The sequence below is a fragment of the Neltuma alba genome, unplaced genomic scaffold, assembly GCF_004799145.2.
Source record: "Neltuma alba isolate B1F8T4 unplaced genomic scaffold, ASM479914v2 tig00003560_pilon, whole genome shotgun sequence".
NCBI lineage: Eukaryota > Viridiplantae > Streptophyta > Magnoliopsida > Fabales > Fabaceae > Neltuma > Neltuma alba.
The window spans coordinates 36,663-56,372 of NW_021633334.1; the positions used below are offsets into that span (position 1 = coordinate 36,663).

General features: G+C 36.3%; 4 protein-coding genes across 6 annotated transcripts; all 4 read left to right on the forward strand.

Moving 5' to 3' along the window:
* The first annotated feature begins 1,946 nt into the window (after positions 1–1,946).
* On the forward strand, positions 1,947–7,898 carry LOC114741902 (serine/threonine-protein kinase tricorner-like). 2 transcript variants are annotated; one of them, XM_028930154.1, is made up of 13 exons: positions 1,947–2,336; positions 3,155–3,329; positions 3,410–3,493; positions 4,056–4,297; positions 4,942–5,164; positions 5,352–5,516; positions 5,598–5,729; positions 5,845–5,958; positions 6,334–6,381; positions 6,906–6,984; positions 7,064–7,120; positions 7,445–7,480; positions 7,604–7,898. In XM_028930154.1, exons 1-13 carry the CDS (start codon positions 2,149–2,151, stop codon positions 7,633–7,635), a joined length of 1,575 nt encoding a protein of 524 aa, XP_028785987.1. In that variant the 5' UTR covers positions 1,947–2,148; the 3' UTR covers positions 7,636–7,898. The 2 variants fall into 2 exon arrangements, with proteins under 2 accessions (XP_028785987.1, XP_028785988.1); XM_028930155.1 differs by having other exon boundaries at positions 1,948–2,336; positions 7,445–7,898.
* Positions 7,899–7,976: 78 nt separating this feature from the next.
* Positions 7,977–10,119, forward strand: LOC114741903 (uncharacterized). 2 transcript variants are annotated; one of them, XM_028930157.1, is made up of 5 exons: positions 7,977–8,415; positions 8,504–8,601; positions 8,756–8,932; positions 9,369–9,615; positions 9,696–10,119. In XM_028930157.1, exons 2-5 carry the CDS (start codon positions 8,509–8,511, stop codon positions 9,800–9,802), a joined length of 624 nt encoding a protein of 207 aa, XP_028785990.1. In that variant the 5' UTR covers positions 7,977–8,415; positions 8,504–8,508; the 3' UTR covers positions 9,803–10,119. The 2 variants fall into 2 exon arrangements, with proteins under 2 accessions (XP_028785990.1, XP_028785989.1); XM_028930156.1 differs by having other exon boundaries at positions 7,977–8,601.
* Positions 10,120–10,980: 861 nt separating this feature from the next.
* On the forward strand, positions 10,981–14,179 carry LOC114741895 (coenzyme Q-binding protein COQ10 homolog, mitochondrial). The gene is made up of 4 exons (XM_028930147.1): positions 10,981–11,756; positions 12,131–12,326; positions 12,880–13,011; positions 13,865–14,179. The coding sequence occupies exons 1-4, from the start codon at positions 11,485–11,487 to the stop codon at positions 14,009–14,011; spliced, it is 747 nt and encodes a 248-aa protein (XP_028785980.1). The 5' UTR covers positions 10,981–11,484; the 3' UTR covers positions 14,012–14,179.
* A 1,146-nt stretch (positions 14,180–15,325) lies between these two features.
* On the forward strand, positions 15,326–17,951 carry LOC114741901 (pentatricopeptide repeat-containing protein At2g04860). Its single transcript, XM_028930153.1, has 2 exons — positions 15,326–15,389; positions 15,563–17,951. The coding sequence occupies exon 2, from the start codon at positions 15,765–15,767 to the stop codon at positions 17,949–17,951; it is 2,187 nt and encodes a 728-aa protein (XP_028785986.1). The 5' UTR covers positions 15,326–15,389; positions 15,563–15,764.
* Positions 17,952–19,710: the final 1,759 nt, after the last annotated feature.

Sequence of the window (19,710 nt, forward strand, 5' to 3'; positions counted from 1 at the left end):
TTTTAATTTGAGATGTGTTTGGAATTACATTTTTACAACCTAACTTATTTGTGCAAATGAGCTTCCAGGGAGAAGCTCCTTTTTGTTGCTTTTACCGGTAAGTCCAGGAAAAGCTTTTGGAGTATATTATTTTTTGGATGTCTGAATGCCTTTTTTTTTTGGTTGGAGAGTCAAAAAAACGAGAACAGAGGCGCAACGTTTGCCACTGTTATATATAGATATATATTTATCCATTAAATATATTTAATTAAGTATTTTAGTATTTTTTTTATTTCTTCTTAACAATAAATTAAATTTCCTATTTCTTTTAAAATGGTTACATTATATATATAATATTAGATATGTATTACTTAATAAAATTTTTGTCTTTTTAAGTCATTTTACATCTAAACTTACTTTTTATTAATCATTTAAACAAGTTTCAGCTTCCCAAGCTTTTCAGACTGATTTTTTACAAAACACAATCTAAATATAAATCATATTATACTATCTAACTTTTCTACTACCACTAATCCAGACACACCTTTAATGGTCGAGAGGGATGATTTCACTGACAAGAGGAAAAACGACTGAGGATTCAATGATATATAGGAAAAGCCAAAACTACCCTTTATAATTTTGAGAACCAACGCTTTTGAGCTGTAGATGACACTTCCTTAACAAGTGCAATACTTAGCATACATAAGATTTTTAATTGAGTTCTTGTTACGCGAAATTATTTGTAGAATAACAAAACAAATTATATTTGGATTTTTTTCTTAAATATAAAATACACAAAGGAGCTAAGAAACCACATACTTTATTTTGTTAAAGAAATGCATACCTTTTTAATAATTAAAAATTATTGAAAAATACTTGATATGTACTTAATATATGTACAAAAACATATAAATATTCAATTTTTTTTCCTTGACATGTCAAATACTGGTATATTGACTCCATTCTCACAAAAAATTCCACAAATCCGAACGCTTTCAGCTTTTTGAGAGGGAAAGGGAAGCTCCTTTCCTCTGTGTGCGCTCCTACGAGGAAAGAAGGTGGGAATGGAGGTTTCACCGTAATGTACCAGGCGATTTTGAAGCCTGGGCCAGAGAAGCCACCCATTTCTGTCCTTGGGACCTATTTCTAGCAAACAAACACGTCCTCAATTTAATTTCTTTCCTTGACTCCCAAGTCTTGTCAGTATTGGTTTTGACTTGTTCAAACATGAGCTATTTTTATAATTTTTTTTCTGCATTTAATTAAGAAAAATACTAGGTACTAAAGATATCCTTATCCTATGTACAAGTCATTTTTAGGGGGGAAAAATTATTAATTTCTCTCATAAGTGACTCTACATACATAGATGGATGGAACATTGATGACTTTTTTCAACTTCATCTTTTCTTATTTTTTGTGTGAATAAAGTAAAACTGTAAAAGTTTGTTTATGAGCGAAATAACAAAAGTCAATTGAGAAATTTATTTTATTCAATAATAATTCAATTACTTTATTTAATTTTAGTGGAGTAGTCAGAGGGAATAAGCTGAAAATAAAGGCGGGAGGAGTCTCGTGGAAGCATGATTTTCACGCTCGGGGATCGGAACGTGACCGTGTAGCCTTATACGGATCTCCGCCGACAATAGCGTCAAAAATCTCTCTCTCCCCACTTTCGTGTCAAAAGTCAGATATCACCATGATGCGAAATGCTTCCAAAGATTCCACCAGTTAATGTGAGGAAAACGATGCCGTCCATCCCACTCCATTCCCAACAAAATTTATCCTCTCTCCCAGTGACTTCAGATAAAGATCCCACCCCAAAATGTAAATATTTAAAAGAAAAAAGAGGAAAAGGTAAAAATATGAGAAAAAAGCTCTCATCCAAAATCAAATAAATCGAGACAAAATCGAAGTATTGCAATTTATTTTCTGAGCAGGAAACAAATATGTTGGGACGACAACTCACTGATAAGACAGCCTTGCCACAGCTTCGTAGACTCCATCCCATCCCATTATATACCAATTGCCAAGTAGTCCGTCTCTGCGTCGGTTTCACCAACACTTGCAGATCTCTCTTGCGAAATCCTCTGACTCCGAAGCCTCCGCTCTTTCTGCACGCAATTCTGATTTCTTCCCCTCTGATTCCGCCGTTTTGAGTGATCCACAATTATGGAAGGTTACGACGGTACTGTCAGGCTTGGAGCTCTTCACATGAACCGTGATCGGAATGAATTGGACTCCGGTCCTGATGTATCGGTTTCCTCTCCAGTTACCAGACAGAAGGCCGCCGCCGCTAAGCAGTTCATTGAAAATCACTACAAGAATTATCTCCAAGGATTGCAGGATCGAAAAGAGAGGTACTTATTTTACTTACTTTTGCTACGTCTAACTCTGATTATTTTCCTTACTTTTGCCATGTCTAACTCCGATCGTTTTTTACGTCATAATTTTTTTGCATTTACATTCATCCTTGTCCTTCCCCTGATTCAGAGTTTCCGATTTCCATGGCCAATCTTTCAGTTAATACTTTAAGAGAATTGATTTCTCTTGCTGTCTGCTGGTCGTTTCTCTTTGAAGATTGCTGTGCTCATCCAATCTTTTACGTGTACTTATTCACGCACTTTTCTTCCTCTGCTATTTTTTAACCCTTTGTATCATTGCTCATATCATAGTTTTTGGTTCAACTCAAGCTGGCTGCTTTCGAGAATGTTAAAGCAATAGAATTGACGTTGTTCTTGGTTAAGTCTTCATATTGTCGTTTCTCCTTATCTTGAATTGGTGGTTCATATCGAGCGTGCTTTTGACAACTATGATATTTGAAGATCCCTCCAACCACGTGGACAGAGACATGTTCACTTGTTCAGTAAAAACCGCCTGGCCAGCAAAACTTGTTTTATCCTCTTATAAATGTCTGTTTCATGGACACGCTTTTCCAAAGTTAGAACTGTTTGATGCCATTCAAGAATCTTTTGAGTAACTGACTAAGAACATACTCTATTTTTCATTTACACGCGCTAAAACAGTTAAATTAGAAGACTCGCTTTATTTTTATCTTGCTTGAGTTATGATGTACTGTCGGGGGTGGATATATTAGCATAGATTTTATAATTATCAATTCGACTCATAAAAGTCAAAGCAGATAATGTTTACTTCAATTAATTATACTTTGTTTCAGACGCAGAGCACTTCAAAGGCAAGCACAAGAAGCTCAAATTTCAACTGAAGAACAAGAGGAAATGATGAGGAATTTGGAGCGCCGAGAGACTGAATACATGAGACTGCAGAGACGTAAAGTTGGAATTGATGACTTTGAGCAGTTAACCGTAATTGGCAAAGGTGCTTTTGGCGAGGTGCGTGATGAAGATAGATTGCATTACAAATTTTGGATTCTAATAGTTTGCATTGTCCGTAACATTTTCATATAATGCAGGTGAGGTTATGTCGTGCTAAAAGTACGGGAGAGATTTATGCCATGAAGAAATTGAAGAAATCAGAGATGCTTAGCCGAGGACAGGTAATAACAATCTAGCTTGGTGCATACTCTGCATACATGATACTTCAATGCAGCAATCTTCGTTTTAATCTGATGGTTATTTTACTCCAGTTTGTATTCATTCATTTTAATCTGATCGTTATTTCAAATTGCAATCAAAGATATACACTTTATCTTATACTTGTCTTTGGTGATCTTTCTGATTGCAGTTCATTGTGCTTCAAAAGAGCATTTGATATTACCAAAATTAAGTGCTGAATGCCAAGTCGTTTTCTGATATTCTAATGAAAAATAGGGTGTTGACTGGTACATAGTGACTGCTTAACCTTGTTTAACTTTTTCAATAGATATGTATGTTTTCCATTGATCTAATGGTTTATATCTGGCTGGAAAAGGGGCATTGTCTATGTACATTGTGTTGGGCAAAGATCGAATAAGATTTTCATTATGTATGACCTTCAGCTTCAAAGGGAGTTTTATATGTTTTCAAATTTTTAGTACTGAATAATGACGTCTAACAGGCTAATTTGGCCGCTAGAGTGGACTCATTTACTTATTACATCACATTGTCATTCTAATTCAGGTGGAACATGTTCGATCTGAGAGGAATTTGCTAGCAGAGGTTGATAGCCGATGCATTGTAAAACTTCATTACTCATTCCAAGATTCTGATTTCCTGTATCTCATTATGGAGTATCTACCCGGTGGTGACATTATGACATTATTAATGAGAGAAGATATCCTTTCTGAAGATGTTGGTCGCTTCTACATTGCTGAAAGCGTCCTAGCTATCCACTCAATACATCAACACAATTACATACACAGGTATGGTTATTGTGAAACTAATTTGGTCTCACTGCAATGCGAAGCTACTTTATGTACAAGAGCTGTGACCTATGAACACTGAATACTTTGAAAGTTCTTCATCTTTCGATATGCCATGAGAGCCCTCCTTTATACTAGCAAGGTTTATCCTAAAGGAAAAAAAAGGTTAGCTCTTGGCTTTTGTAAACTCTGAAGATGTTGGTCTAAAATAATAAAATTCTGTAAACTCTGGCTCAAATTACCAGGGGCCTGTATTCTTAAGGTAAAATATGTAATGCAGTCTTTCATCTTCTTAGAACATGGATTTCTTGCGGCTAAAAACAAGAATGACGTGGACAATTTAGATAAAGCTTGTCAGATTGTAAGGGGAGTGTATTTAAGCTGAATCTCTTATATGTCCCATATTGAATATCATCAATCAAGATAAAAAATGTTACTTGAGTCGTAATACGCTCCACCTAATACCATAGTTTCTTATGGTGGGTTTTCCTCACCGCTTAAGTCACATCATATTGGTCCATATCCGTAATTTATACTTAAGATCATTGTTTATGGAAAAGGATTTATCATTTTCTTGCGTGTAATTATTCTCAAATGTATCAAGCAATAAAGATTATGCTTAGTGAGATGCACTCTGCTTGTAGGGATATAAAACCAGATAATTTGATACTGGATAGAAATGGCCATCTGAAGCTATCAGATTTTGGCTTATGTAAGCCTCTTGATGATAAGTATTCAACAATTTTGTTGGAAAGTGAAGATTTCACGAGTAATGAATCAACGAGTGAGTCTGAAGGATATTCTGCAGCACCTTGGTCGATGCCAAAGGAGAAATTACAACAGTGGAAACGTAATCGCCGAGCACTGGTATTGCCATTTTCCTCCAGTTGAAGTCAAAATTCATTGTTGGCTCCAGAAAAGAAAACAAAAATCAAACTCTATGCCAAAATGACTTAATGATTTACAGAAGTTCTTAATTTCTGCTTTTAATTTTTTAAACAGTAAAGTATATTAACGCAAAGTTTGTTTATGTTTTCTAACTTCCATTCTTCAGGCATATTCTACTGTTGGAACTCTTGATTACATGGCACCTGAAGTTTTGCTCAAAAAGGGCTATGGAATGGAATGTGATTGGTGGTCGCTTGGAGCTATCATGTACGAGATGCTTATTGGATATCCTCCCTTTTGTTCTGACGATCCAAGGATGACATGTCGTAAGGTATTTAATTCAATTGGTTTTTCTGTTCTTATAATCTTTTCCCATTTGTTCATAAGGACATGGTGTTGTTTATTGTATCAGATAATTAACTGGAAAACATGCCTTAAATTCCCCGGAGAACCCAAGATATCAGCTGAGGCTAAGGATCTGATTTGTCACTTATTATGTGATGTGGACACGAGACTCGGAACCAGAGGTGTCGAAGAAATAAAGGTAACAACTCTCTTAGGCATAGCCAGTATATTAATTATTAGGGAAATCGGATATTTTTCTGGAACATGCCCCTGTGGCAAGTCCATTATTAATATACCATTAATTCCTTTTTCAGGCTCATCCATGGTTCAGATCTGTTCAGTGGGATACACTTTATGAAATGGAAGCTGCGTATAAACCTACTGTCACTGGAGACTTGGACACACAAAACTTTGAGAAGTTTCCGGATGTGAGTACAAAAATTGTACATATAAAAAATGCTGACAGGTGAAAATGAAAAATTTGCGCTGCCAGTTCTACATGGAAATCCAAAGGGTGAAACTAGATGCATGCCTTAATTTCACAAAAGTTGTAAACTAATTTAATTTCACTGGAATTTTCAAGAAGGGAAATGGCTACTTCTTTCAACTTCAACATTTTCCATTTTATCTCTAAAGTTTTTCATCGCACTGCAAATTGATTGTGTTAGATATTATTTATTGTTCTGAGAGCCAGTGCGACTGAAAACTGCACACTATAGCAAAAGGATGATCGTGGCTTATTATGTTTTCCATTTTCATATTATCTCAGCACAACTAAACTTCTGTGAGTTTGTTCATTTCAGTTAGAAGGGCCACCATCAGCAGCAGCTACTATGGGACCTTGGCGGAAGGTAAATCATTTTCTCAAACTGCAATTTCTTAAGACCATTTCTAAGCTTGTGGATCTAGTTCATGGCCTAATATTTTCATGGGCGTGGAAAAAACAATTTTCTTAACCTTATTCTTTTCATTAGGCTACGCCATTATATTGCACATGTCGACTGTTAATTTTTTTCCCAAAAATTTTTGTTTCTTGATATGCAAGTACTAACGAAAGTTATTCAGAAGCCAGTTCAATAAATGTTCTTGGACATCGATTAACAATTAGATATCACTTCTACATTCTTCGGATCTATTAAAAAATTGCGTATTTTGCTGAACTGATGACTTTCAGCAATCAGCAGTCTAGTTTGGCCTGTATTACTGTGGAGTCAAATTTTCAGTTTGCAAATTTGTTCTCTATTGGGAGATATTTTGCTAATTCATTTCCCCTGAAACTTGCTTTTGAGGTCTTTTAGATGTTCTATATTTATGCCCCTTGTATTAAAACTGCAACTTTATGATACGTTGCTTTCCCTTTTGACACTTCTCGCAGATGTTAACATCTAAAGACACCAATTTCATAGGATTTACATTTAAGAAATCAGACGTCCTTAAATCACTAGGAAGTTCAGGTAGGTCATCTTCAGCGGTTGGATTATTTTGCTTCGCAACAATCCCGTTATGTAATTTTAAATGAATAACGTTTTGCAGATGCGGATGTTAGATTGCATGGATCATCACAATCTCCGTCCCTAATTTCATTGTTAGGTAAGATCTGATATACATGCACAGGGTCACACTTCACACGAATACATTCCAAAATTGTGGATCACACAACTAGTAGCGTAGAAATCTGCCTGGAGAAGAAAAAAATTGCAGCAAGTACACTTGATGTATTTTCTCCCCGCCCCTGTCCCTTGCTCCCTCTCTTTGCAATTGAAAGAGCAAGGGATGGATAAATGCATTTAGCAGAGTCCTGCAGACAATTGTTTGTGTGAATGACCAGCTAATCCTTCCTCCTGTTCTCTTGCTAATTGGCAGATTCTGATACAATTTTTGAGCCTGCCTTTTTAACATGCCTGGGTTATGCAGGTCGTATCGATTTGCAAGACACTGCCATCCCAGAAAGTGAGCAGAAACCAGATACTTGAGTCATGATCTTCCCTGTTGCACCTCTGTTGGGTCGTGTATTATATTCTATGCACATGACATTTGAAGAAGAACATCGCTGATCACTAAAAATGACCACAGCAAAATTATTCAATGGAGGCAGACTCGAATAAGGTCATACGCTGTGGTTGGAGAGCTAATACGGACCAAGCGGCTCAGATCACATGCTCTTTGCGCTCTCGAGTGATGATGCTATTATATCAAACGCAGTTTTCCCGCAACACGCGGCATCCACACATATTTGTTTAATATTTCAAGGAACTGAGTTTTAGACAACAGATTTTTGCTGTTTTATCATGGTTCTTTTGATAAAAAGGTTTTGGCAATATGTATGAAACTCGTTTATTCAAAAGATAAACCGCCTCATTTGATATTGCTTGTGATGCTTGCATGTTTAATCTTCTGTGGTGAGCCTTGAGCACAGGAAGTAGTCGTTTATTCATTTCGACCCAAAGAAAAGAATAGTCGTTTTGTTCACAAACGTTAATAATTATAAATATATTTTGACAACCATTAGCACCATAACGATCAACTAATGTTGCTGATTTGTATAAAATTTGTAATTTATAAATTTTTAAATATTCAATGTAAAATATCCTGGAATACGAACGGAGCAGGTGAGATGGAGTTGTCAATTGCAAGATCGCATGGAGATAAGATAAGAAAAGGACAACAGTATCCTATGGGAATGGGATTATCAAAGAACAGGAAAAGTGAGGGGGCTCAAAGCTGAAAGTGCAGTGCCACATCATCGAATGTAGCGGCGTATCATCATTTCATGGGGGGGAAGCCAGATATTTTGGATGCTGCTAAATATCTGTCGTCCTGTGTTCGCCAGCATAGATGACGTGGCGAGGCGATGGCCCCTGACACGTGTTAAAGCGATGACAACTGTAACTACCTTTCATCATTTTCTTTTTAATTTGTTCCAAGTTCAAGTTCCAATCACCGCTTCCACCACCTCTGCTCATCGTCGATCAGTTATCATGAAGAATCTGAGACCCCCTCAAGTTCCGACGATTTCGCCCAACGTCCTCAACCAGTCCGGCGACTTCAAGCTGCCGCCCAATCACGTGCAGGTACCTCTCATTTCTCTTCATTAACTCATTTCTTATGCCTTAATTTATCCATGTGATCTTTTAATTGACCGTTCCTCCCAAAAAAAAAAAAAAAAACCAACCGTAAACTTAATTCGAAGAAATATTTACTCGGCATTTATATTTATTTTATCAGGACCCTTCATGTAAGAGATGCTTATCAACGGAAGAGTGGACCGATGAGAAACACAGCATGTATCTCAAGTCCATGGAAGCATCATTCGTTCATCAGTTGTATAATTCCAAGCAAGTGCTGGCTTGGCGTTCTCCTAAAGCAACTCTCACCCACTCTATCCCCACTACTTCTACTCAGGTTTATCTTCTGTTGTTTTTTGCCCCCCAAATTAAGGGAAAATATTACTTGCATATCTCATAATAATCGGTGCACAGTAACTAATTTTTGTTGTCTGACTACAGTTGGGATTAAGATCATTAGTATTCCAATGTTTTATAGTTATTGTTACTCTGATATTACTGTTCTTCCTATTCTATCGTCTTCTAAATAAGGAGTTATTAGTGTATCTACAGCCCCCAAAAAGGATATAGATTACATGGTTTGAAATGATAGTAAATAAATTTGCCCGCATGTAATTAATTAAAACATGGCCCTTGATTAGATATTTGTTTTCGGCGCAGTTTAATTTCATGATCCCTTGCAAGCACCGAATGGCTAGTCCCCAAATTCTTCACTTAATATAGTCCTTTGATTAGAAGTTGGTTAAATAAATATGCTTATATTTTTTGAACAGTGGAAGGATGGGGGAGATGGATATTGGAAAAAGATGGAATATGAGAGAGAGAAGGGGCAAATACGAAGGAGGAATAAGGGGCATGATCTAAAGGCAAAGCCATGGATTCAGCAGTTGAGCTGCTCAAGCGGTAGCGTTGGGAAAGAAAGTACTACATCCACAGCCACAAGTAAAGGTGGTGGTTTGGGCCAGAGAAACCAAATCCCCTCTGCTTCACCTCACCACCTGTTGTTCTTCAGCGATATAGGTACGCTCCACTGTGACCACTCTCTTCTCCGTCCCCCAACAGTAAATTAAGATCGCTTAATTAAGTGGGGTTTTTTGCAGAGATGACAGATCAGAACTTTGTTGATGACGAAGTAGTGGAGAGCGAAAAGAAAAATGTTAAGAGGCACAAGCCTTTGATCTCCGACACTTCCATGCACCAATGTTGAGGTGACAACTATATGTTTGCAGGGATAATCTCTGGTTATGGGCCTCAGAATGCTTGATCACTTGCAGACGCACGCTTGCTATCTTCTGATTCCGATTCTGCTGCTCATATCTTCTGTACGGGCGGTGCATTATTAACGGGACAGTGTTATCTGGTGGTGATGTTTTGTATATATCTGTAGTTTATAGTTTGCTTAATTATCATTAGCCATCCTTTTAGGAGAGTTATTTTCTGAAGTCTTTGGCTCATTCTCCTCACTATTAATTGCTTCCTCTGTTTCTTTTTATGAGAAACAAATGCCTCCATTTTCAATACTAATGAAGATACTACTTCCGGTTCTTAATATAAGATACTGTTTGATTTTTATTTTGGTCCTAAATATAAGACCCTAATCTATTTTGTCTCTCATATTTACTCAATTTTTTTCAAAATAGTTTTTCTAATAATTATAGTTCTAATCAATATACTTGATTAGTAAGGATATTTTAGGAAAGATAACACCTATTTAGGACAAATAACTAACTTAACTTACTTCTTTAATCTTTTCAAATTAGTTAACTGACTCTTATAATTAGGACCGGAGGTAGTATATTAATTTAGTTGGAAACTTTATAAGTGTAGATAAACAAACATTGTTTTCCAACGATATCCTTAATCTTTCATCTTTAATTAGATAAAAGTAGCACGGAACAAAATTACATCTTCTTTTATTTCTTACAGTAAATAATGGAAGGAGTACTACTTGTACTGTTTCAAGTTGGTACCATCTGTCGTGACCTTTCCAGCTAATCATATCTTGGGGTTGTAAGCCTTTCAAAATGTTGCTTACAAGACCAGCTTTCCAACAATGAGTCATTTTTCTTAGGCAGAAGGAAAGTACATCCATTTTTATTTTATGTTTTCAATACGAATTATATTTGTTTAATAAAAATATATGAACATGGATAAAAATATATTTAAAGTTATACATTTATCATACAACGAATAAAACAATAACGATAACGTAGGAAGTATGCCTAAATTCTTTCGTAATTATAGCATCATATGATAAATAAAAAACATTAGATTTTTTATTTCGCCGACAAAAACGTTAGAAGAGCGATGGCAGGGGAAAAAAATAATTTCATGAGAATTTGCCGTCAATTTTCCACCTACCAACCCAAAAGGCCAAAAGGGGGTGGTTCTGCCGTGGAAGGCGCGTGTTCCTACATGTTTTGGACGGGTCAACAAGAACGGCGTCGTCTAGGTGGGAGCAACCACGTGGTTTTTGCGGGAATCCTGATCACTGCTTCGAGAACCGCCAACGTTTATTTTTATTCATGGTTGCCACGGTCTTTGAAGCCCCCGTCTAATTGGAAGAACAATCTCCATCCTCGATTTCTCATGAAATCCTCAGCTTCTTCAGTTCTCTGCTCCTGATCTTCGTCGATTTTGCTTCGCCGTGGCGTCTTCATTCATATCAGGATTGTTACAAGATTCGGTTTTTCGTTTCTTAGGCTTCACATTCTCGGTTCCTTTGACTTCAACTCGGAGCATGCGTTCTTCGCTCCTGAGTTTTTCCTGTGATTGGTGATTCTTTTAGCGGCCCAAAATTCCGATAAGCTAGTGATTTTAGCTGCATTTGTATTGTAATATCTAGTCGCGCCCGTTCAATTAGGGTTCCCCAATTTCTAGGATTCGAAAATGCCACCATTTTTGTCGGCCTCAAAAGCACTCCGATCATTTGTATCGCGTAAAACCGGGGTCAAGCAATTAATTAGTTCCGGCACGAGCCTTGGGCAGCTCGGTGACAAGAACCGGTCCATTTGCAAACCCTTTGGCTGCGCCGCTGATTCTGTATCCGCAATTGGAGCTCTGCATAAGAATCATTTTGTTCAGACGAGGCAGTTTCTTGGATGTGGAGACGGTGAAGAAGGTGTGCTATCCAAAGTGTACGAGGAGAAACGCGTTTTGGGGTAATATGATTATATCCATCTTTTTGTCTTTCCTTCTAGAATGCCTTTTCTTCAACGTGAATAATATGAACATTCTTTGGCAGAATCAGAGCGTCCCGCTGATCTTTGTGTCTCGAACTTCCTTAGTAAATTGTAGAGCGATCACACGCAGTTGGTTATTGATTTGTTTTCCTGAAGTTTCCATCTATTGCTACGAAGGATATATGCTGTTTTTCTGTGCAATTCTTCCCATTATTGATATATTAACTTTTTAAATGCACTTGCTAGACCTGGCTTCTTACGTTTCTTAATTCTTTTTCTTGGTGCAAATTGGGGATTGCTTGGAAACCAGTTTATCAATGAATATGCTAGCTGATACACTGTTTAATTCATAGGTACTCTCCAGAGCAATTATTTGACGTCGTTGCCGCTGTTGACTTCTATCATGGTTTTGTCCCATGGTGTCAGAGATCTGAGATACTTAAGCACTATCCAGATGGATCATTTGATGCTGAGTTGGAGATTGGATTTAAATTTCTTGTTGAGAGTTATATTTCCCATGTTGAATTGGAAAGACCGAAGCGAATAAAGGTATTCATCCTATTGTGATCTGCAGCATGATGGTTTAGGCCTTTAGGGGTTCTAGCTCGCTTATCTTTATCCTGTTTTCCTTTTATTATCTCTGGATTATTATTGTGACTCACGAACAACTTCTTTTGCGACATTAAATTTCAACACAAGGATGAAAATGATAGACCCGTTTTAGTCAAAATTCGATATTAATGTTAAGTTTAATTTATGTCGCTATGATAAGTGCTATATATAAGCCACTGTGATATATATGCGCTGATGAGCATAGGCATATCATGCAGATTTTGCAAAACTAATATGGAACAGCTATCCTTGTATTGTGCTTCCCCCCCCCCCCCTCTCGTCATGATTTTCTATCTCAATAAACTAAGGAGTTTTCTTATCAGGAGGAAGAAAGTCCTGCAGTGCTAGAGTGTCTTTTAGTCATTTTCTGATAATTGATTGAATTTAGTGTGGGTGAACTTTAGACTCCTTATTTGACCATATCTAGGGTGTTCCGACTCTATTGCTTTCCCTTTTCAATTCACTCATAATGTTTGTTTTGTGCCTCCAGACCACTGTATCACAGAGTACCCTGTTTGACCATTTGATAAACATATGGGAATTTAATCCCGGGCCAGTTCCAAAATCTTGCAACGTTTATTTCTTGGTGGATTTTAAGTTTCAATCTCCTCTTTACAGACAGGTACAACTCTCTGGTTCTGTATCTTTCCCCCTCAACTTAGTTTTTGTCGTCATTTTTGCTTGATTGTGAGATCAGTTTTCCCTCTAATTCTAAATTGACTTGACTTGAGCCCTTCATGCGCTCCAAGTCCATACGAGGCCTCTGTGCCCACCTTCTTAATAGATATTTTCGCATGTTAAAAAGTATATGCTTATTGGAACTAAATAATACCTGATACTGCCATGCATTTCCCTTCCCAATGTACCCACATTTCTAGACATACAATTGACGTCATGGCCTTCGTCACAATCAACCTGGTCAAGACTACATATGCTGCACTAGTTACTTCAGCTTCCTCCTTTTGTTTCTGGCTGTAATTTTATCCTATACTGCTAGTTGCCCACCTCCTGCTGTTGTGATTTGCATCACGTTCTGTTAGACTGTCAACTTCGATGAAATATTTGTTCTATTTCAAAAACATGGGTTTTGCATAGGTGTTCATGTTATCTATGTTCTGAGTCTTGCCCACATGAGGATTCTATAATTTTTCAATTTGTACATATTTATGCCAAGATTTCAGTCCAAAATTTAAACATGAAAAGGTGTGCTTGTAGTTTAGGCATGCGTCTTCTGTTCTCTTACAGTTTTCTAGCTGTGTGACCCCTTTTCTTTATTCTGTTGTGCTCCTTGTTCCTGTTCATGAATGTTTAAAGTACTGCGTATCCCGTATTGGGTATCATTATATTTTGACTTTTGAGCTGTGACTAATTGATTTTTTTTTTTTTAAACCTTAGCTGTGGCTACTGATTGATAGTTTTTTTTTTTGGGTTTTTTTTTTGGGGGGGGGGGTGGTTGCTGACGCTCGGGTTCTCAGATTGCTTCAATGTTCTTTAAGGAGGTGGCCTCAAGAATGGTTGGTTCGTTTACTGAGCGTTGCCGTGTGATATATGGACCAGAAGTGCCAATCCTTGAGAATTCGTATGGGGAAGGGGCGCAAAGTTATCCTGCTCGTCGCAATTAGAACATAGTTGACATCAATTCACAATTTAATCGGGGATTGAGTGGCTTTTTGATTGTTTGCCACTCAATGCTATTGTCTTGTGGTTATTGTAATTTAAAGGCTTTAATGTCAATTATAAGTCACCTCACATGTTCTTAGAGTATCAATAATCAATTCTTTTTCTTCTACGTATGCCTTCAATCAATTAGTCGAGGAAGAGAGGCCAAAAATTAACAGTCATCTCGTTCTATTTATAAATTATTTTGAATATGATTCACTGAGATTAAGACAAATACTCCCTCTAAAATTGAAAAACCTTATAACTTTATTATTATTTAATATATGTACTTTTCAAGAAAATAACAATGAGCATAATAATAAATTAAAAATAAAATAATATATTTATTAAAATTTAATAAAATGATTTATAAACAGGATAACATTTTTCTATGCAAAATGTGTTTCTGCAAGCGAAAACTCAGAAAAGTCTATTGCATCATTCCGCCATCAAAAATTCAACCCACCTGGGGTATCAGAACATTCTTGTAATACTTAATGTTTAAGATGGAAAAAAAAAAACTCTTCTCACTCTATTTATAAGGTAAAGATAGAAAGTTTTTCTTGATCTTATTTAGAAAATTATTTTATTAAATTTTATTAAATTTTTAGTATGAATGTACTATTTTATTCTTCATTTATTATAATATAGATAGTTTTTTTTAAATGTGTATATATTAAATAGAGATAAAATTGAAAAGTTATTATATTTTAATAAAGAATTAATTTAGTTTAAGATTTTTCTTGTTCCATGTAAAACAAGTTAGAAGTGGCTTATCAATAGGATCAGAAGAGTGTAATCTTATTCCCTCCATTGTTATTTATAAGTTTCAAATTTAAAAAAAGATGTGATCTATTTTATAAACTTTACGTTAGATTTGCCTTAACATTTGATGTATTTTGTTGAATGTTGCCCTTAATCATTTATCTCTTATCACATTTTTTTCACACATTTTTTTAAATCTTTTTTCTCATTATAAGAACATAGTTGGAAACAAAAATCTATTTCTAACATATTTATGCTTTTAATTAATTGTTGGTTATTTGAAATTTATAATAAGTATTGAAGGGAGTACTTGTTAGCTTCTGATTATTCTTACAAAGGTTTGGTGGTTTGTTATCACAAATTTTTGCGATCCCTCGTTGGAGGTTTTTGCTTTTTTTGGTGAATTGGAGATATTTAGCACTGATGATAATGGACAACGATATTTATGAATTTTTCGCGGGGGGACAATAGGATCCAAGGCGGAATGATAGCAGGGTTGTGTTCAAACTTTGCGCGTTTCTGTTTCATAATGGAATCTGCACACTCATCATCTTTATGTGCGTCCGCTTATCGATGGTGAATAATCGATAAGCTAGCTCAGTGCGGCTTTATAGATTTGATGATTTGTCGACTTCAATCTTGTTAAATGAATAGATGATAAATTATTACTATCTTTAAAAAAGCATTTACAAATTATTTGTGATTTGAATTGGGATTTTAACTACTCTTTTCCTGTTATTTTCTTTTAGCTTCGCCTGAAGGCTGAAGTTTACAAGACAAGATTTTGGGGTGACTAATGACTAACTGATGTTGAACCGTCGTCCGCTATGGAGAAACGGGTAGGCGCCTGTTTATTGCTATTTCGTCATTTTGTCCGTTCATTATCGCTTCTACATACACGTTAGAGTGTTTGGCTGCTCCCATGATCCATCCCCGTGAGGCCCTGGTATTATGAACGCATGCACGGTCTGGAGCTCCAAAACTCGCGGCATCTCATTCTTTCACTCTCTGCTTACCTCTTATAATGGAAGCCAAAGTGAGAAGTGGCCGCTGGTTATCTTCCGGCAGCTTCTAGAGGCTAATGCGAATCCCAATGATCTCACTTTTTCGTTACTTATAAAAGCGTTTGCTTCATCGTTCTCTTCTGATACTTATACCTCTGCGGTTACGGAATTTGAAGTTAGCCAAGTTCAAACTCAATTAGTGAGGCGAGGCATCAACCGTTTGGTTTATGTAAATACTGCTCTTCTGGATTTCTATATGAAACTGGGGCTTGTAACTCATGCTCGCCAGTTGTTTGAAGATATGCCTTGTAGAGATGTTGTTTCGTGGAACGCATTGATTTGTGGATATTCACGGAACGAACATGGTTATCGTGCAGTGAGTTTCTTTGTACAAATGCTTAGAGAAGGTTTCCGACCTGACCATGCGACAATTGTTGGTTTGGCACCTGCTTGTGGTCGCTGTGAACTAATTCTTCAAGGAAGATCACTTCATGGGTTTGGAATTAAAGCTGGCCTTGGTTTTGATTGTCAATTGAAGAATGCCCTTTCCTCAATGTATGCTAAATGCGAGAATTTGGAAGCATCAGAACTTTTATTTGAAGAAATGTCTGAGAGAAGTCTTGTGTCTTGGAACTCTATGATTGGTGCCTATGGCCAAAATGGATTCTCGGAAAAGGCGATGATTTGCTTCAAAGAGATGCTAAGTGAGGGTGTGCAACCCGGTCCAGTGACAATGATGAACCTTCTGTCAGCGAATGCTGCTCCAGAGTCTATTCATTGTTACATCATTAAATGTGGAATGACCAATCATGCTTCTGTCATTACTTCGCTAGTTTGCTTATATGCAGGGCAAGGGCTCACGCATATGGCAGAACTTCTTTACAAACATTTGCCAACGAACAGCCTGATTTCCTTAACTGCAATCATGTCTAGCTATGCTGAGATAGGTGATATAAATTCAGTAGTTGGGTATTTTATCCAAACTCAGCAATTGGACATGAAACTGGATGCAGTTGCATTGCTTAGTGTCCTTCATGGCATTATAGATCCGCCCCATTTCGCTGTTGGACGTGCTTTCCATGCTTATGGATTAAAGACTGGGCTGACTACCGATGGTTTAGTCACTAATGGGCTAATAAGCCTGTATTCAAAATTTGATGAGATAGAAGCTGTTTACTGTTTGTTTCTTGAGATGAGCTATAAATCTTTGATCACTTGGAATTCTGTGATATCTGGCTGTGTGCATGCTGGAAAATCAAGTGATGCCATGGACTTCTTCTGTCAAATGAAGAAGTCTGGACAAAAACCTGATGCCATAACTATTTCTAGTTTACTATGCGGGTGTAGCCAGCTTGGGTACCTGAGAACTGGGGAGACGCTGCATAACCATGTCATAAGGAACAATGCGGAAATGGAAGATTTCACAGGAACTGCTCTAATAGACATGTATACCAAGTGTGGAAGGTTGGATTATGCTGAAAAGGTGTTCAATAGCATCGTTGATCCATGTTTGGCAACATGGAACTCAATTATCTCAGGTTATAGTTTATACGGAGTTGAATATAAAGCCTTCACCGCTTATGATGAGCTGCAAAAACAAGGGCTAAAACCTGATAAAATAACCTTTTTGGGAGTTTTAGCAGCATGCGCCCATGGGGGACTTGTCTGTGAAGGAACAGAGTACTTTCGGGCCATGATAGAAGAGCATGGCTTGATGCCAGATTTGCAACATTATGCTTGCGTGGTTGGTCTATTAAGTCGACCGGGATTGTTTCACGAAGCAATGGAATTTATTAACAATATGAAGATCCAACCTGACTCTGCTGTGTGGATATCATTGTTAAGTGCTTGTAGTATCCACCAAGAAATCAAACTTGGGGAATGCTTGGCGAATAAATTGTTTTTCATGGATCAAAGAAATGGTGGGTTTTACGTGTTAATGTCAAATCTTTATGCAACTGTAGGAAGGTGGGATGACGTGGCAAGGGTGAGGGATATGATGAGAGACAGTGGAGGAGGCGGATGCTCTGGAGTGAGTGTTATCGAAGTAACATCCATTGAGGACTTGAACAACAACCTGGGAATGAATGAAGTCTATTTGAATACAAATACTCTGCAGCCCTTTTGTCTATAACTAGCATGTACTTCCCGCGCGATGCACGGAAAAATGGTTAATATGAAGTTATTTTATTTTAATTGCAATTAAGAAAATAATTCATTGGTTTCAAGCCAAAAATTAATGTTAAAATAAAAACATCTTATGGATTCATTTCAATCAACATAATAATTTCTTCTTAGGGTTTAGGGTTAAACCCTAAATTTATGCACCCAGATTTCTAAATATTTTCTGATAAACAACATTAGTTATTTTCATTTGAATGAATAAGTATATTATTTGTAATGATATTAATATATTAATGTAAACTTTGCCATCACACATTCCTCATTTATTCCTTCACTATGGTCTGCTAAAAATACTAAAATTTTAAAATAGTGTTTATGGTGATATTTCTATCCCCATAAAAAAAAATATGATTCAAATTTTAAATCTTGCAAAAAAATAATCACAGAAGTCTATATTTTTTAAATAAAAAAAAGAGTCTCAATAACTTAAAAGAAAAAACATCATCTCTTCTTGTCTACGTAAATATCACGTATAATGATCGAAAGAAATGATACATATATATATATCAAAAATTTAAATAAGTTTTACTACATTAATTACTAAAAATGTGGATCAAGTTTTATTTGTTTTGAATTAAAAAGAAAATCTACATTCATTCTCAGTCTAGGTTAATTTTTACAAGGCCACATTAAATCCTAATCTCTGTTCTTTCACTTGAAGATTTCATATTTCCACCCACAAGGATTTTAAGTCAAATAATCAAAACAATTTAACTTTCATATTCACATAGGTTGATTTCGAATTCATCAAATATCAAACTGTACAATATTAAAAGCAATTTATAACGCTTAACCCAGAAATCAAAAGCTCTTTAATATTCCTTTTTTGACCAGCAAAAGCTCTTTAATATTAAAGAGTGATAGGGAATTGATTGTCATGGACATGCCAAAACAATATTAAAAACAATCGTTAGACAAGGCCATGTAAGCATATCTTTTTACTTCTTTATCACATTTCCCCTCCCAGCCACATATTGGTGACCGCTCTCCAACCCAAAAAACATAAACCAGATTTTACTTAAAACTCTTATCCCATATTATTTTAACCATTTCTGGAAAACAATATCAACATTAGAAAACTGAGAACAATCAAAATCAAATTTTTGTCTCAATAACTAATCAATAGTTCATCAATTTCAAAGGATACGACAGACAAAATTTCTTATACAAACCAGAAAAAAAGTTGAACACTGACGTTAGCTCACTTCCCTATGCCTTTAAGCTCTCTACTAAAGCTCACTTCCCCGTGTCATATCATTAAAACTCACTTCCCTGTGTCTTTATCAAAATTGAGCAACAATTACATGCCCCTGTTTTAAGCAAGCTCACTCAACATTTGAAGAGTCTTCATATTGTTTTATCATACCTTCAGCCCATGATAAAGTTGAAGATAAAACAATACATACCACAAAATTAGATGACGCAGAGGCAATGATGAATCAATCTTTTGGTAAACCAACCTCTTATAGAGTTTGTCTATATTCATAAATAACCCTTTCTGCTTTAAATGATATGAGAGACAAAAACTTCCCCAATTTTGCATTCTACTTAATCAAACACTGCAAAACCTACTTGACATTAATTTATTAGCACCATTTCTCTCTCACTCTATCCCTAAGAAGTCCAGCACTGCTCTGTTTTGTCTTCTTTTAGGTCTGCTACTATTACTGTGCATGATATATGGCTTTTTCTTCCTTGTAGAGATACAA